This window comes from Pongo pygmaeus, chromosome 12, assembly GCF_028885625.2.
Source record: "Pongo pygmaeus isolate AG05252 chromosome 12, NHGRI_mPonPyg2-v2.0_pri, whole genome shotgun sequence".
Taxonomy (NCBI): domain Eukaryota; kingdom Metazoa; phylum Chordata; class Mammalia; order Primates; family Hominidae; genus Pongo; species Pongo pygmaeus.
In genome coordinates, this window is record NC_072385.2 from 87,705,306 (window position 1) to 87,720,078 (window position 14,773).

Here is a 14,773-nt window from a genome sequence, read left to right on the forward strand (position 1 = left end):
GCCAACTGGCCAGAACACGCCATCATTCTAGGCAAAGAGAAAAATGACAAAGCTCTCAAGTCAGCTTGGGATCTATCTATATAGATGATACTGAAACTGTTAACTGGATAAGACAGAAGCCAGAATTTATTGAACCTGCTGTGTGCTAGAAACTATGCTGTACTTCAAACAGACAGTTATAAAACCTCCTGGTAAATTTTCTGATGTAGGAGCATTAGTCATTGAAAATGTGTTGAGTTTGGAACCCTGATATAAAATAACAGCCTTGTGAACATAGAGGCTTTGATCAAGGTAGAAGTATTTGTTGAATTGAGCTTTGAAAAATTCGGGTTATATGGGTAAAGCCCATTGCTTCAACGGAGTTGTTTCAATAGACTAGGTAGAAGCTCCCTACAAAAGGCCCCATGTGACTTTCCCTGTAGAAAACACCACTAGACCACTAAACAGAAGGACTGTTCACTGACTTTGTCATTGTCCTTGTCTCACTCATGCATTAGTAACAGGTAAAGCTGTAGTGATACCATGCATATTTCCCAATGAATTGCATTGTCTCAGGTCTTTAGAATCAATTTCTGGAGGGATCGTATAGGTCATGTAGTCGGAACTCCCCTCTCTGTGTCCTCCCCACATCTTTTATTATGAATGAGAAAAGTCAGTGCCCAGATAACTGTCTCAGAGCAAGCATCAGTGGCAGAAGTCACAGCTAGACCTGTAGCTTCTTGACTCGTGGTGCCTTCTTTACTGCATCCTGTGTTTCCCACACGTCAACAGGGCATACGTGAACTCAAACAGCTGAATAGGTTGCACCTACCACCCAGAAAAGTCTTCAAAATCAGAGCATTAGGAATCATCTGGGTTGTCTGAAATATTTGAGACCACTAGGACAAAAAGTTCGGGTTATATAGGGAAAGCCCATTGCTTCAATGGAGTCATCTCAATAGACTATGTAGAAGCTCCCTGTGAAAGACCCCAGATGACTTTCCCTGTAGAAAACACCACCAGACCACTATCAAAATTCAACACGAATCTAAACTGGACACACACACACAAAAAGGTAAATTCTGAAATCCAATAGATGGCGGGCATTGGGGAGAGGTGAGAGAATCTGACGTCAGCCATGAGGAAACTGGCTTTGTTTGGTGACCGGGTTAGATAACTTAGACCTCTAGTTTTAGATTTCAAGATGAAACTTTTTACTTAAATTGGATCATGATGTGCCAATTGAACTGTGACCAAATGACACCTTAGAAATGTGTAGGTCACCTGCTGCAATTAGCAGCAACTTAAGTTGTTTCTAATCAGTCAGGGGCTACACAATTGACAGTTTCTAAGTGCTAAATGGAGGACTATGCTTTCTTCACAAGCAGGAGGCTGTCAGGAGCTGTCAGGCTGTGATTTAAGTCATCATTTCCCATAATATCTTCAAGGAATCCCCCTTTACTTACAGAATAAGTGCAAACTCCTTGCCTAGCATAGTAAGAACTCCGCAACTTAGCCAGAACCTCCTCACAAGGTTGTCTTCCTCACGGCTTCCTAGCGTGAACCTGCGACAGCAGCAAGACTCATCATTACACTCCCTAAATCAGGGGTCTGTTCCTGCAAATGCCTCCTGCCCCCAAACTCACTGTGCCCTGCCCCACAATGCCCCAGCATCCACCCTGTTCCACAGTCGCCCTTCTCACCCTCAGGAGGCAAAGGTGGGGACTCTTAGTCTGAATCCCAGCTTAATCACTTAACTCCGTGTGATCCTGACCAAATGGTTAAGCCTCCCTGAGTCTGTTTCCTTACCTGCCCAAAGAACTGGCAACAATACCTACATCCCACGGGACTTGGGTAAGATTTATGAAATCAGCTTTTAAACAACTTGGATAGGCTTGCCACATAATAGGTGCTCAATAAATATGTCTCTCCTTCCTCTTTATCACATACTGCCTTTATTCTAAGTTACTTTGCTGTGCCTTGTCATATCTCTCCTTCCCAGTCCCTGTTATCTCCCAACAGTGCCTCAAAAGATTCTGATGCAAATTCTCCTGATCAATGAAGTAGTGTCACATCCCAGTTACATTCTATCACAGGCCTCTACACCTGTCAGCAGTGAGTCAAAGGTTTAAACACACACTTTTACACATCAGCAGGCACTTCTGTGCGTGATCTAAACAATGAAATGTGTTACTCAGACAGAATACCAGAATCTTGAATCTGCTTCCAAAATTCCATTTCTGCCCAAATCTCAGGAATGTGCCCATTTTAATAATGAAAGGACATTTGTAATGGAGACCTTCAGGAAACGACACCTGTATACATTAAATTATAATATGGGTAGGTTAAAAAAAAAAATCAAGACTCACTCCAGCTCCCAGTCGGAGCTGTAGTGGTTTTAAACTGTTTTCAAAGTGAAATCCTTTCTTCAAACATTATCTTCCTTGGAATGCTAACATGTGAAACAGTCGGACGTGGAACTGCGCAGCCAGGTGGAGTAGGTGGCGCGTGTAGGTCCTCCTCTAATAGCACATACTGGGTCTGTGTGCCCAGCTCCCATCCACCACACACTGAAGCAACAGAGGCACCTCCACAAAATGTAATTTGAAAACCAACAGCTTGGCCCCACACAGTGGCTCACACCTGTAATCCTAGCATTTTGGAAGGCTGAGGCAGGCGGATCACTTGAGGTCAGGAGTTCGAGACCAGCCTGGCCAACATGGTAAAACCCCATTTCTACTAAAAATACAAAAATTAGCTGGGCCTGGTGGTGCATGCCTGTAATCCCAGCTATTTGGGAAGCTGACGCAGGAGAATTGCTTGAGCCTGGGAGGCAGAGGTTGTAGTGAGCCGAGATTGCGCTGTTGCACTCCAGCATGGTGACAGAGCAAGACTCCATCTCAAAAAAAAAAAAAAGAGAAAACCAACAGCTTTACAAGAAAAAGCAAATAGTTTAGGAGAATGGGTAAATATATTCCTTAGCGGTAAAAAAAAAAAAAAATGCCTCCTAGCCAAACAGTATACAGGAAGTCCTCACAATGCCATTGGTAAGTTCTTGGAAACTGCAACTTCAAGTGAAAAGACATGTAAGGAAACCAGTTTTACCATAGGCTAATTGGTATAAAGAAGAGTTAAGTTCCTGAGGTATATTTCTGGCTACAAAAACATCAAACTTCTAAGAAAAATTATTTAGAACACTTTGAATAGTAAAACTGAAATAACACTTCTAATATTAAACACCGAAGTAAATGTGAGCTATACATATGTTTAAGAAAGATGAAGAAAAACGAGTAAGAGCATCATGTACCCACTTGCTGTAGTTCAGGGTTATGGGTGGGTGGAACCTCTCCTGGTAGCTCAGGGTGCCAACTGGGAACCACCTTGGACAGGACCCCATCCCATGGCAGGGCACACTCACGCACACCCACACTCGGATGGGGACCATTTAGACACACCAGTTCTCCCGATGTGCATAGCTTTGGGATTTGGGAACAAACCGAAGTCCCTGAAAAAAACTCATACAGGCATGGGAAGAAAGTACAAATTTCACATAGTCAGTGGCCCTAGCCAGGAATTGATATTTTTCTCATTAACATTATAAAGAAATGACATTGAACAAAATCAGGTTATTCAAAGACCTGCTGTATACACACATATTTAATGTTAAAAACATTTAAGTCTTAGTTTGCATTATGTCAATGCCAAATAGGTTATTTACAAGTTGTACTCAGGTTGATGTTACAGAAAGAGAGAAATAAAAGTAGAAGGAGGCAGTTCTGCTGCAGAGAGGGCAGCACCATCACTGGCCAGCACTGGGCAGAGCATGCGGTCCATTCACTGCTAACATCAGCTGGGAGGAAGCCAGGCACTTACCAGCCACCTGCAACCCCCAATGCAGAATGTCTACAAGACGCCCTCAGATACTATAGAACTCTAGAAATCACTTGGCTGAAGAATATTTAGTGACAAGGAAAATAGCTCTACTATATTACTAAGTGAAACAGTTTACATAGAGTATGATACTGATGTTATAAATATATATGTATGAACAGACATGTACTTTTCTAAAACTGGAATTATACACATCAAAATGTTAGTAGTAGTCATGTGAATTGTTCTTATTTTCTTTTTTGTCCTCTTGTGACTTTTCCAAATTTTCTACAATTAATAAATAATCTTTGTGATTAAAAAACAATTTACAAAAGAAGATCAGGCCAACAGTTTCTGAAGGAAAATAAAGCACTGAGTTCTGGGCACTGTATAGAGGCCAGAGGGGCTTTTATTTTTTATTTTTTATTTTTTTGAGATGGAGTTTCACTCTGTGGCCCAGGCTGGAGGGCAGTGGCGGGATCTCAGCTCACTGTAACCTCTGTAGAGGCCAACAGTTTTATGCTCCCATGAGGCTTCAAGTTCATAAAGCCGGGACTCCTACCTACCTTTCCCCACACCTGTGTTCCTCAGCAGGCAGCATGGTGCCCCAAGATGCCCCATGGCATGGCACATAGCAGGTGCTCAGGAAGCAATGGCTAAACAGACAAGTGTGAGGGCCTCATCCTACTCCAGCCCATTTTGGATCGTTCCTGTGCCCATGCCCCCTTTTTCCTCCTTTCTCTCTTACACTTTCAGAAAACAGAAACATTTCCAGAAACAGGCTGATCAACCCTGCTCCTCTTGCCAGCTTAAGGGACATTAATATTTTTTAATCCCAGCCTCACTGAGTTCATGTAAAATAGAGCTGACACCCCTTCAGACCCTTTTTCATGTGCGTGACAGGAATTGGGGAAGAGGGGATTTGGAGGTGAGGCTATTTGAAGTGGAGAATTTGGACAGGAGGACAGAGAGGGAGACAGAAATACACGGTGAACAACAAAGGCTGTTGGGAAACCTTTATTCCAATCTGGGTTCTGTTGCAAACAAATTATAAAACTTGACTGGGCCTTGGTTTTCTTATCTGTAAAAATGAGTGACCACAAATCACTAGGGAAATACAGATTAAAAGTATAATGAGATACTACCTCACACCCATCAGAATGGCTACTATCAAATAAAGAAAGTAATAAGTGTTGGGCAAAGTAATAGAGAAATCAGATCAGAACCCTGGTGCACTGTTGATGGGAATGTAAAATAGTTCAGTCATTATGGAAAACAGTATAGCGGTTCCTCAAAAAATTAAAAAGAGAATTACTATACAATCCAGGAATCCCACTTCTAGGTATATAGCTAAAAGAATTGAAAGTAAGACCTCAAAGAAATATTCAGACAACCATGTTCACAGCAGCATTATTCATAGTAGCCAAAACGTGGAAGTCAAAATGTCCATCCATAGATGATAAGTGGAATGTGGTATTATACACATGATGGAATAGTATTTGGCCTTTAAAAGGAAGGAAATTATGACATACATTACATCATGGATGACCTTGAGGACATTCTGCTAAATGAAATATACTAGTCACAGAAAGACATTATTGTATGATTCCACTTATAAGAGGTACTTAGAGTAGTCAACATTATGGAGACTGACAGAGTGGCTGTTGCCAAGGGCTGTGGGGAGAGGGAATAGGAAGGTACTGTTTAATGGGCATTGGGTTTCAGGGTTATAAGGTGAAAAGAGGCATGGAGATGGAGAGGGGTGATGGATGGAGATTATGAATGCATTTAATACCACTGAACTGTACACTTAAAAATGGTTAAGATGGCACGTTTTATATTATGTGTATTTTACCACAATGACAAATTCTGAAAAAAAAAAAGGGGGAGTGAATAACCATAGAGTATGGTAGATTAACTCATAGAGACATCATTAGGCAGATATAAAATGGCTGATCTAAGTCAGGGTTTTTTTTTTTTTTTTGAGACAGAGTCTAGCTCTACTGCCCAGGCTGGAGTGCAGTGGTGCGATCTCGGCTCACTGCAACCTCTGCCTCCCAGGTTCAAGCGATTCTCCTGCCTCAGCCTCCTGAGTAGCTGGGATTACAGGTGCCCGCCACCATGTCCGGCTAATTTTTGTATTTTTATTAAAGATGGGATATCATCAAATTGGTCAGGCTGGTCTCAAATTCCTGAGCTCAGGTGATCCACCTGATCTGCCTCCCAAAGTGCTGGGGTTACAGGCATGAGTCACTGCACCTAGCCAGTCAGGGCACCTTTAAAAGCAAATGTCCTATTCAAATGTAAGGTTTCCTTATATGCAAAGAGGTTACATGAAGCTACAGCAGTTAGATTAAGAGCCGACACATCCTTCTCTGCCCCTGGGACACATGAGCATTAACAAACTCCACAACTTTTCCTTTATCACACAGAATGAGTCCTGTTATGCTTCAAGACCTGGGTGAAGTTGTCTTGCTCCATGAAGCCTTGCTTGATTGTGGAAACCAGTGACGATCTTTCTCCGACCGGCCAGAGAACTGCCAGCTCATCTATGCAGACACACACCACCACACGCATACACCCCTGCATTCCTTCACAAGAGAGTAGAGCTTACCCCTCAACTAGTTTGACCAAAGGCCCTGCCATAAAAGTCTTGTCACATCTTGCAGAGATTTGCACACCATAGGTCCTCACTAAAGATGTGTTAATTGGCTGATCAGACTAAATGGCATTGCTGTCCAGCCCACTATCAGGCAAAGATGGTCTTCAGAAGTAAAGAGATGGAGTTCCCTGGAGTCTGATTCTATTAATAACTGATTCTGCCAACACTAAGTCTGTAACCTCTACCACGGATCTCATTTTGCTAAAATCCATTGCAAATTACTGAGGCTATCTCTGCTTGAAATCTGTTATTGGCAAGCATATTGATTCCCAGGTGGCTGCCTGACCCACAAACCAACTCATTGTGTCAAGCATCTCAATCTCTTCTCGAAAAGCACTCACCAAACCTGCTCACACACTCTCCAACTCCTTCAGAGTAGTAGTGGTGTTGCCTCAGGCAGACAGTGTGGTCTAGCGGGAAAGAGACCCGTCCTCAAGGGCTCTGTCAGCTGGTTTAGATTTAATCTGACATAGCCGTCTCTTTAGAACAAAATCTACCAATGGCCTAATTTTTACTTTGTTTTTTTCTTTTTGGTTTAGTGTTTCTGTTCTTCAGAGTTGAGTTCCTTGAAATGACACTTTTGCTCCTACGTTGTTAACACTCCTTTTCTCACTTCTCCCCATGCTCACACAGATGATTGAAAAACGTCTCCAGTTGCTTTTTAAGGATTTTTCCATGCTGCATTTTCCCTAGGGCAGCAAGGGAGATTGGCTAAGGGAGCTTCTCTAGTTCACCCTTCGTTTCCTTTGCAGCAAAGCCCTCTACAATTTGGCTTCCCAGGCCTGGCAGGAAATGCCAAAGGGTGGGGGATGGGTAGAATTGTGTACAGATGAAATTTTTAAAGAGGAAAAATCATGAAATTATTCAAGACAGGTTTTGTGGGATCCTGTTGGAGAGAACGGTTTCAACAATGGGGGTCATAAATACAAATGCACAGACTCTAAAAATCTGGGAATTTCATTTCCTGTAACTTCCAGAAAAAAAAAAAGCAAAAACAAAACTACCTCTCAGTGGTTCTCCTATCCCTTGTAGTCAATGCCTGAATGGGAACCCGGGAACTGGGAGAGGCAATTCCAAAAGTCACTTCCCCCCCTAAACCCTGACCAAGCCCCTAAGTTTTAGAGCCTAGCAGTCCAATAAGGAGGGCTCACAGCATTACCTCCCCCCTCTGCCGATGGGCATCTGATCTCATAGATGCAGGAATCTGTCTCCTTATTTTCCAAATACCCTCCCTTTCTCCTCTTCCTTCTTTGCTCTGGTTCAGCCATTATCATTTCCTTGGAAGAAGTAGGAGATAGCATTGGTTGGGAGTTCAAGCATTGGAAAAATAATACAAATGAGATTTAGAAATAATTTTTAGGTTTCAGCAGCCATGTCTTTGCTCTTACCCTCTTGCAAATGCCACCTATGCTTCCAGGTCCAGGGTAGGTTCTACCTCCATCAGGAAGCCTTCCTGACTGCCTCCTTGCATGTCTATCTCTCTACTAGACAGTAATTGGCATGAGTTCAGAGTTGGTATCTTTTAGCTTTGTAGCCCTAGAATCTAGCACAGTGTCTAGCACATAGATGCTTAACAATAAAGACTTGTAATTGAAACAATTATAGGCCATAATTTTTTTAAAGCAAGAAACAACTGTGGGTATATAAGAAAAAAATTTTTTTTCTCATATGCAAGAAAATATTAAACACTACTGACAATGTTACCCACTTAAAAATCATCTAGAATTTTTAAATATAAAAATTTTGGTCTTTCATTCACATCAACGGATACAGTTCTTTGTGGCTATGCCAATTTTGGTAAGCACCCTACCTTTATAAAATAATTATGTCCAGGGTTTTTTAGTTGTAAGAGGGAGGACCTGGGATGAATGTGGCTACTTGATCTTGACTGGAATTAGAAGTCCTTTATTCCTCTTTCTGTACTTTATGTTTTGAGAGTGAATTAAATCAAGTTTGGTAGAATTCCCTACATGGTTCAGGTTACTCTTGCATCCCAAAGACACACTGGTTTGAATTTGACTGAAATTAAAACCACTGGCTTAATTTGTTGTTCTGTCGCTTTTTCTCACTAGCCCTGGAAAGCGGGAGCCATTTTATTTGCTTTTTGCCTTTCTAGACCCCATGGAGAGGGATGGAGCACATGAGCCAAGGGTAGGCGGGCTCAGTAAAGAAAAACCCAAATCCCTCTTCAGCTGTAAGTTGGCCCTTCACTGGGCTGCACTGACCAGACCCGAACCTGACTATGTCATCATGACTGATGCCAATGAGTTCATATGACCATTGCCATTGGTTACTCCCTCTTCAGCTGTAAGTTGGCCCTTCAGTGGGCTGCACTGACCAGACCCGAACCTGACTATGTCATCATGGCTGATGCCAATGGGTTCGCATGACCATTGCCATTGGTCACCATATTAGATACGGTGACATCACTTTACACACTTCTAAGTCTTTCCAGGCAACTTGTATGTAGTGTGCAGCCTGAAGCAATGTGTAATCTATCAGAAGAAGTTCTCAAAGGAATGTTTCCAAAAGGACCATTTTTTTTCCGATACATTGAAAAATAAAGGCTCACCTAAAAATAATTAAACTCGACTTAACATTATTGCTGTTCTGTGTGTCCTAATTAAACAAGTATGAAAGAAATCTTAATAGGATTGCAATCGGGTCTTTGTGTTCCTGAATGGTGTATTAGAGTCTTAGTGGAAACCAGGTTTAAGGTGGCTCAGAGGAACTGTCCTTTGTTTTCAGGAAAAGTGAAACTCAGTTAAGACTGAATTCTGTGGCTGCCAAATTCAGCTGTTATTCCCAAATCCTGTCCAAATCCTCCCTACCTTTCAAAGCCTGGCTTGATCGCACTTCTTCCACTAGATCCTAGGGAAGACCCCCTCCTCTGAGTCTTCTTGGTTTGAATACTCCCATCTAGAACATAACTATTCAATGCTGTTTGCTACTCCCTCTTAGCTTGTGGAATTTAGAATAACCTCCCAATCTATTATCAGTGAATGCTTCCACTTGAGAACTGTCTTCCTTTGTGTTAACAACCCCAGCATCTACCTCAGAGTCAGGTGAATAAGAGCTACTCTTTAAAACTATGACAAACTGTTGGCTTGTCATAGGGAAAGTCACATTTTTAAAAAGTTAAGTTGAAGGTTTATAAGCTGATTCTTTATCAGGTTCCTTTCATAAGTAAGTTAAGATCCTTCTATGAGGTTAAAATATGATTCACTTTAGAAAAATTCAGTGAATATGCATCTGTTACATAAAGCAAAGTATTCTATGAAATTGAGGTGGCATGAGAGAGTTGGTGCAAAGCTGCTCCTGTGACTGTGGCTGCCTGACAGTGGCCTGAGAAAAGATAGTAAATATCTGAACTACAGAAGAAGCTCCTTCTCTGCCTATCCTCACCCTACAGCCATTCATGACAACATCTATGTTAGTTTGATCATTGTTCTGCCATAAAAGAAATCCCTGGTGTCATTCAACACCATTTTGTGCTCCAAAGGCTGCCATATGATGAGGAATCCTTAGCCTTGATATTCTACAATGCACAAAGGAGAACACTGCTGACATTGAAGACATCCATTCCCACTCCCTCACTCATTCACCAAGCCGACCTTCAACTGTGGCTTCCCATGATCCACCATGTACAGGGGCTCCATAGAGCCCTCACAACTAAACTGGACCCCTCCTAGGATGTTGGGCCTCTTGATAATGTTGTAAAGAAAACTTGCCAGAGTGGCTCCCTGCCTGGAAAGCCACCTCAGATAGTGAGAGAGAGGGCTACCTGCTGGGGACAGGGGAAGGGGGAGGGTTCCTCCAACAGAAGGGACCCTGTGCTGGGTCAGGCACAAGAAACTAGCAATGTGAATCAGAGCAAGTCCCCACTACCTTGGGAGTCCCAGAGACTAGATGAGATGCCAGGTCTGACTCTGCCAAGATGGAGTGCCTATGAGCAAAATAGTTTTACTTCTCTGAAACCAATTTCCTCACTGGTACCAAAAGGAAAGAAAAGAAAAAAAAAGGAAAAGAAAAGAAAAGAAAAGAGAGAGAGATAAAGAAAGATAAAGTGACTTTGAAAAAATCTTCCAAGTCTTTGATTCTGTCTGTGGGTACCTGTCAAGTGTGAGGCCCTGTGATAGGCACCATGGAAAATACAAAATATGATACATTTATCATGAATCTAAAATCATGCTCTAGTGGAAAAAAGAAGAAAGTTAACTCCATCACTGAGTCTCTATTATGCAGGATTCTGTACACATACAAACCCATAAATACTAGGCATTACACAACACACATCAAAAATGAGAAGAGCTAGTAATTCTTATACTTGTTCAGAAAAAGGGATAGATTCTTATTAAATAGGGGTCTCTGAGGAAAGTTTTGTAGAAAAAGAAATATGTGTCCTTCTTGAAAGATAAACAGAATGATTTCCAGATTTTCAGATGATATTTCTTATTCTCCTGAGAGATCAGAAGGATAGGAAAAATTCCACTGGATCAGGGTTCCTCAGTATGGAATGGGCATTGTGTGTGTGTGGGTGCATGTGTATGTGTGTGTAAGAGAGAGATGGGGGACCCTGGGATCAAATAAGTTGGGAAAAGTAGATTAAACAAAGGCAATTTTGTTTTCATTGCAGGTCTCCTCAAGGATGCTAATAAACATATGTGTGTTGAGACTAAGAGAGGTTACGTTTGCAGTGACTCCAACAATGGGTCACAGAGTCCTTTCTTCTTACAGCTGCTCAAGTGATTGGGGTTCTGAGAAATCCTCTTTGGGAAACAGTGTACCAAAGATAATGTAAAATCCATGAGGTCAGGGACTAGTCTAGTTCACCACTGTATCTCCAGCACCTGGCATGGCATCAGATACACGGGAAGGATTTAACGAAATATAATAAAAGAAAAGTTTGCCAAATGACTCAATGAATAACTGTTGAATTTTAAGTGGAAAAACTGGCATTCACAATGACTTGGAGATGAGAATACATCCAGAAGCAAGGTATCAACTCTCCGTGATGTCACCCTCAGGGTCTGGGTTCCACATAAGCCACAGCTAGGAGTTTCAGGTGATGTCTGTCTTTGCCTTCTCAAGAAGCAAAATACTACAAACATCCATAATGATCCTAAAAGACTTTAACTCCTCCCAACCCCTCAAAAAGGCTAACAAAATTAGAGCTTCATGAAGAACACTGGTGTTTCTTTACTAAAAACAGGTTAACAAATCAGTTAATGATACTCGAGTCAGACTCTACCATGGAGTTATGGATTATTGTTGTTTCTTTACTGCCACCTTCTGGTTCCCAGACACCTATGTGGTAAATTAAAAATGCTGCCTTATATTTTTGTTTCACTATGAAATTTTAAGCATTTGTTCACATCCTTTATTTCAGATGATGTTACACAGATTAGAAGAGATTAAGGTGGCCTTTACTCTTTTTCATATGACATGAAAATAACTTAAAAGTTAAGTGATTTGATTAGTGATAGAAAGTTAGGAGCAGAGCAAGGACTAACCACACTTGTTGGTTTTTCCAGTGAGCAAACAGTGAGTTTAGCCATTTGGCTTTGTCCAACTCTGGCTGCAAAGAATTCTACAGCTCTCTCATCCCTTCACAAGCACAACCTTGAATGGAAAATTCTGTGCCCTAAAAAAGAAGATGCTGTTCAAATATATCCTGATCTTTTCAAGGGTAAAACCCATCCCACTTTACCAAGTCTTTGAGAGAACAATGTAGAGGGTCTAAAATTGGTATTTTATCTGATAGTCAAGATGCCCCAACATGGCGCCAGCCAGCTTCTTCCTAACATACCTTGGTCTGGAAGCAGCAGTAGAGTTGGGTAAGGTACGGGTGTTTCCGTGCCAGAGCCAAAATTCTCTTCTCTGTCATTGTGCAGTCCACGTCATCATCCTGAAGGATGACGTCCTTCTTTAAGACCTTCACAGCATATACTTCATCTTTGCCCTTGAGTTCTGCCAACATGACCTGCAATCAATCAATTGCCTCCATCAATCTATGCGTGTATGGAATAAAAAGAAGAAGCATAAGCTAATACCAAATACTTCAAAAACGAATTCTGTTTTTTCTTTAATTTTAAATATTATAACAAGCCTGGTGTGGTGGCATGCACCCAAGATACTTGGGAGGCTGAGGTAGGAGGATCATTTGAGCCCAGGAGTTACAGATCAGCATGGGCAACATAGCAAGACCCCCTTTCAAGATGTATACATAATGTTTAAGAAAACTTCCTATTCTACAGTTACTACAATTCTACAGTTACTACATTCTAATAGTTACTACAATTTATTTATTTTTGATCTCTGGCACAATGCCCAGACATAGAAAAGAGAAGTTCAATGCACATCTGTTGAACGGTTATTCATACGTTTATATGTGTTTGTCATACTTACAGTACACCAAATATTTTTACGTTACAGTACAGTAAAATATTGTAACTATTTTTAACTGAACATTATCTTACAGACATTCTCCATATGGTCTCCATTATTATCACGGTTGCTTATACTCAATTCAAGTAAATATAATTTATTTAATCATTTCCCTCAAATTAGGCACTTATCTCTAATCATTAAGTATCATATAAGTTGCACCGAGTATTTTTGTACACAATTAAAACAATTTCTCTTGGATTACGTTTGTAAGATGGAAACTCTCATAAGTAGATTAAAGAGTGAAGCATTTTGCACATTTCCTATTTTCAGAAAGGATGTGTGATACAATGTGCCACTAGCAATGTAGAAGTGTTGGAGTTTCATGGTGACTTACCAATATTGAGTAGTTTCACTTAAAAAGTTTTTTTGCTCACTTAGTAGGTGTGAAATGTTACCTTGATGCTATTTTTACTTAAAATGAAACTAACTGTTTTCTGACTGTATTTCTTTTCGTGTAAACTATTCACGTCTCCTTTGTCTAATTATGCCGCTATCATATTAATTTCTTACAAATTTATACGCATATGATATATAAAGATACTAACCCTTTACTTTCTGTAAAAGTTTTTCTAAGCCTGTTTTATAATTTTCTGTTATTTTATTCTATTGAAAAGAATCATGTATCTTTATGTAGTTGAATTTGTCCTTGTTTGCCTTTATGGTTTCTTTTATAACTCTGAAGCTGGAAACGTGATTCCTTTTCAAGAGAGCTAATTAACAGTTCTATTTTCTCAAAGTGTTCCTATCATTTGATATTTTTGCACTCATTTACCTACAAACGTCACAAGCCTTTCTCTTCTTAAATAAGTAACTCCTAAGTACAGTAATCCAATGTAAGTCATCAAAGCTAAAAAGCAGCCATCAGAAACTTAAGGAAGGAATTCATGATGTTAACCTGAAGACTTTTTGTCGCCCACATATTTTACAGACTCTTTAAAACTGGCTCAAACTTTGGCTGTGATTTTTCCTAAGAGATAACCTAAATGCTCCAAAGTCATCTAAGTTCCCATTCTGCCTACACTGTATGAAAACCTAGAATCTCGGAGTCTTGCTCAAAATTAGACCACATCCTGTTCACGTCCCAGAGTTATGCCTAACCAGAGGACCTCTTTTTATTTAGTCAGTCTCTAAAGAATGTAATTGCTTCAGCTTTTGCCATTTAAGTAAACCCCAGTTACCTTCCCACCAGAGTGATATCAGGGTGAGATAGGGGCAGGTGAGACGGCTGGGAACCAGGTGGGATGGGCCAGCTGACTGACCTACAGGCTGCTGCTTTCAAGAGTCCAGGACATGCCAGGGCATGTGATCCCAGGAGCTTCCTGGTCCCCAGAGCAGGACCTCCCAGAACCTCTCAGGAGGTCCCAGAAAGGTGACTCCCAGGCTCAGCTCTGAATAGAGCCAGGAAACAAGCAGAGATCTCAGGTGAAATGCAAACAGCTTCCTCTGCTCCCTGCCCCTTCGTCTTCTTTCTAAAATGAACAGGAGTTAATTTTTCCATCTCACCCAGCCATCGGAATGGTGGCTGATCACCTTTAGTGCTTTATTGAGCATACTAAAGGCCACACCCCACACCACTGTGTTCATCTCAGTGGGAACAGGATATGGAGAACCGCACCAAGGGCAGAGGACCCTGATCCAAGGCATGAGAGGATTATTCCCATTTTCTTGCCACACGTAAAGGATAAACAAAACATTTATTACATGCCAGAAAGATCAGTTAAATAACATTTACCTTCCAAAGTAACGCATGCTAAATTTGCTTTGAACCCTAGGTTTACTGAGGGCAGAGATTCATTCTCAAAGTCTTCATAA

The 14,773-nt window shown here is 41.1% G+C and overlaps 1 protein-coding gene across 2 annotated transcripts in view; it reads right to left on the reverse strand.

The window, feature by feature from the left end:
• The window catches only part of PRKCE (protein kinase C epsilon), a 531,726-nt gene that overhangs the window by 162,267 nt on the left and 354,686 nt on the right, over positions 1-14,773 (reverse strand). For both annotated transcript variants that reach the window (XM_054473224.2, XM_054473226.2), the window contains one exon: positions 12,321-12,494. In XM_054473224.2, the coding sequence (XP_054329199.1) occupies positions 12,321-12,494 (174 nt within the window). The remainder of the gene's footprint in view (positions 1-12,320; positions 12,495-14,773) is intronic.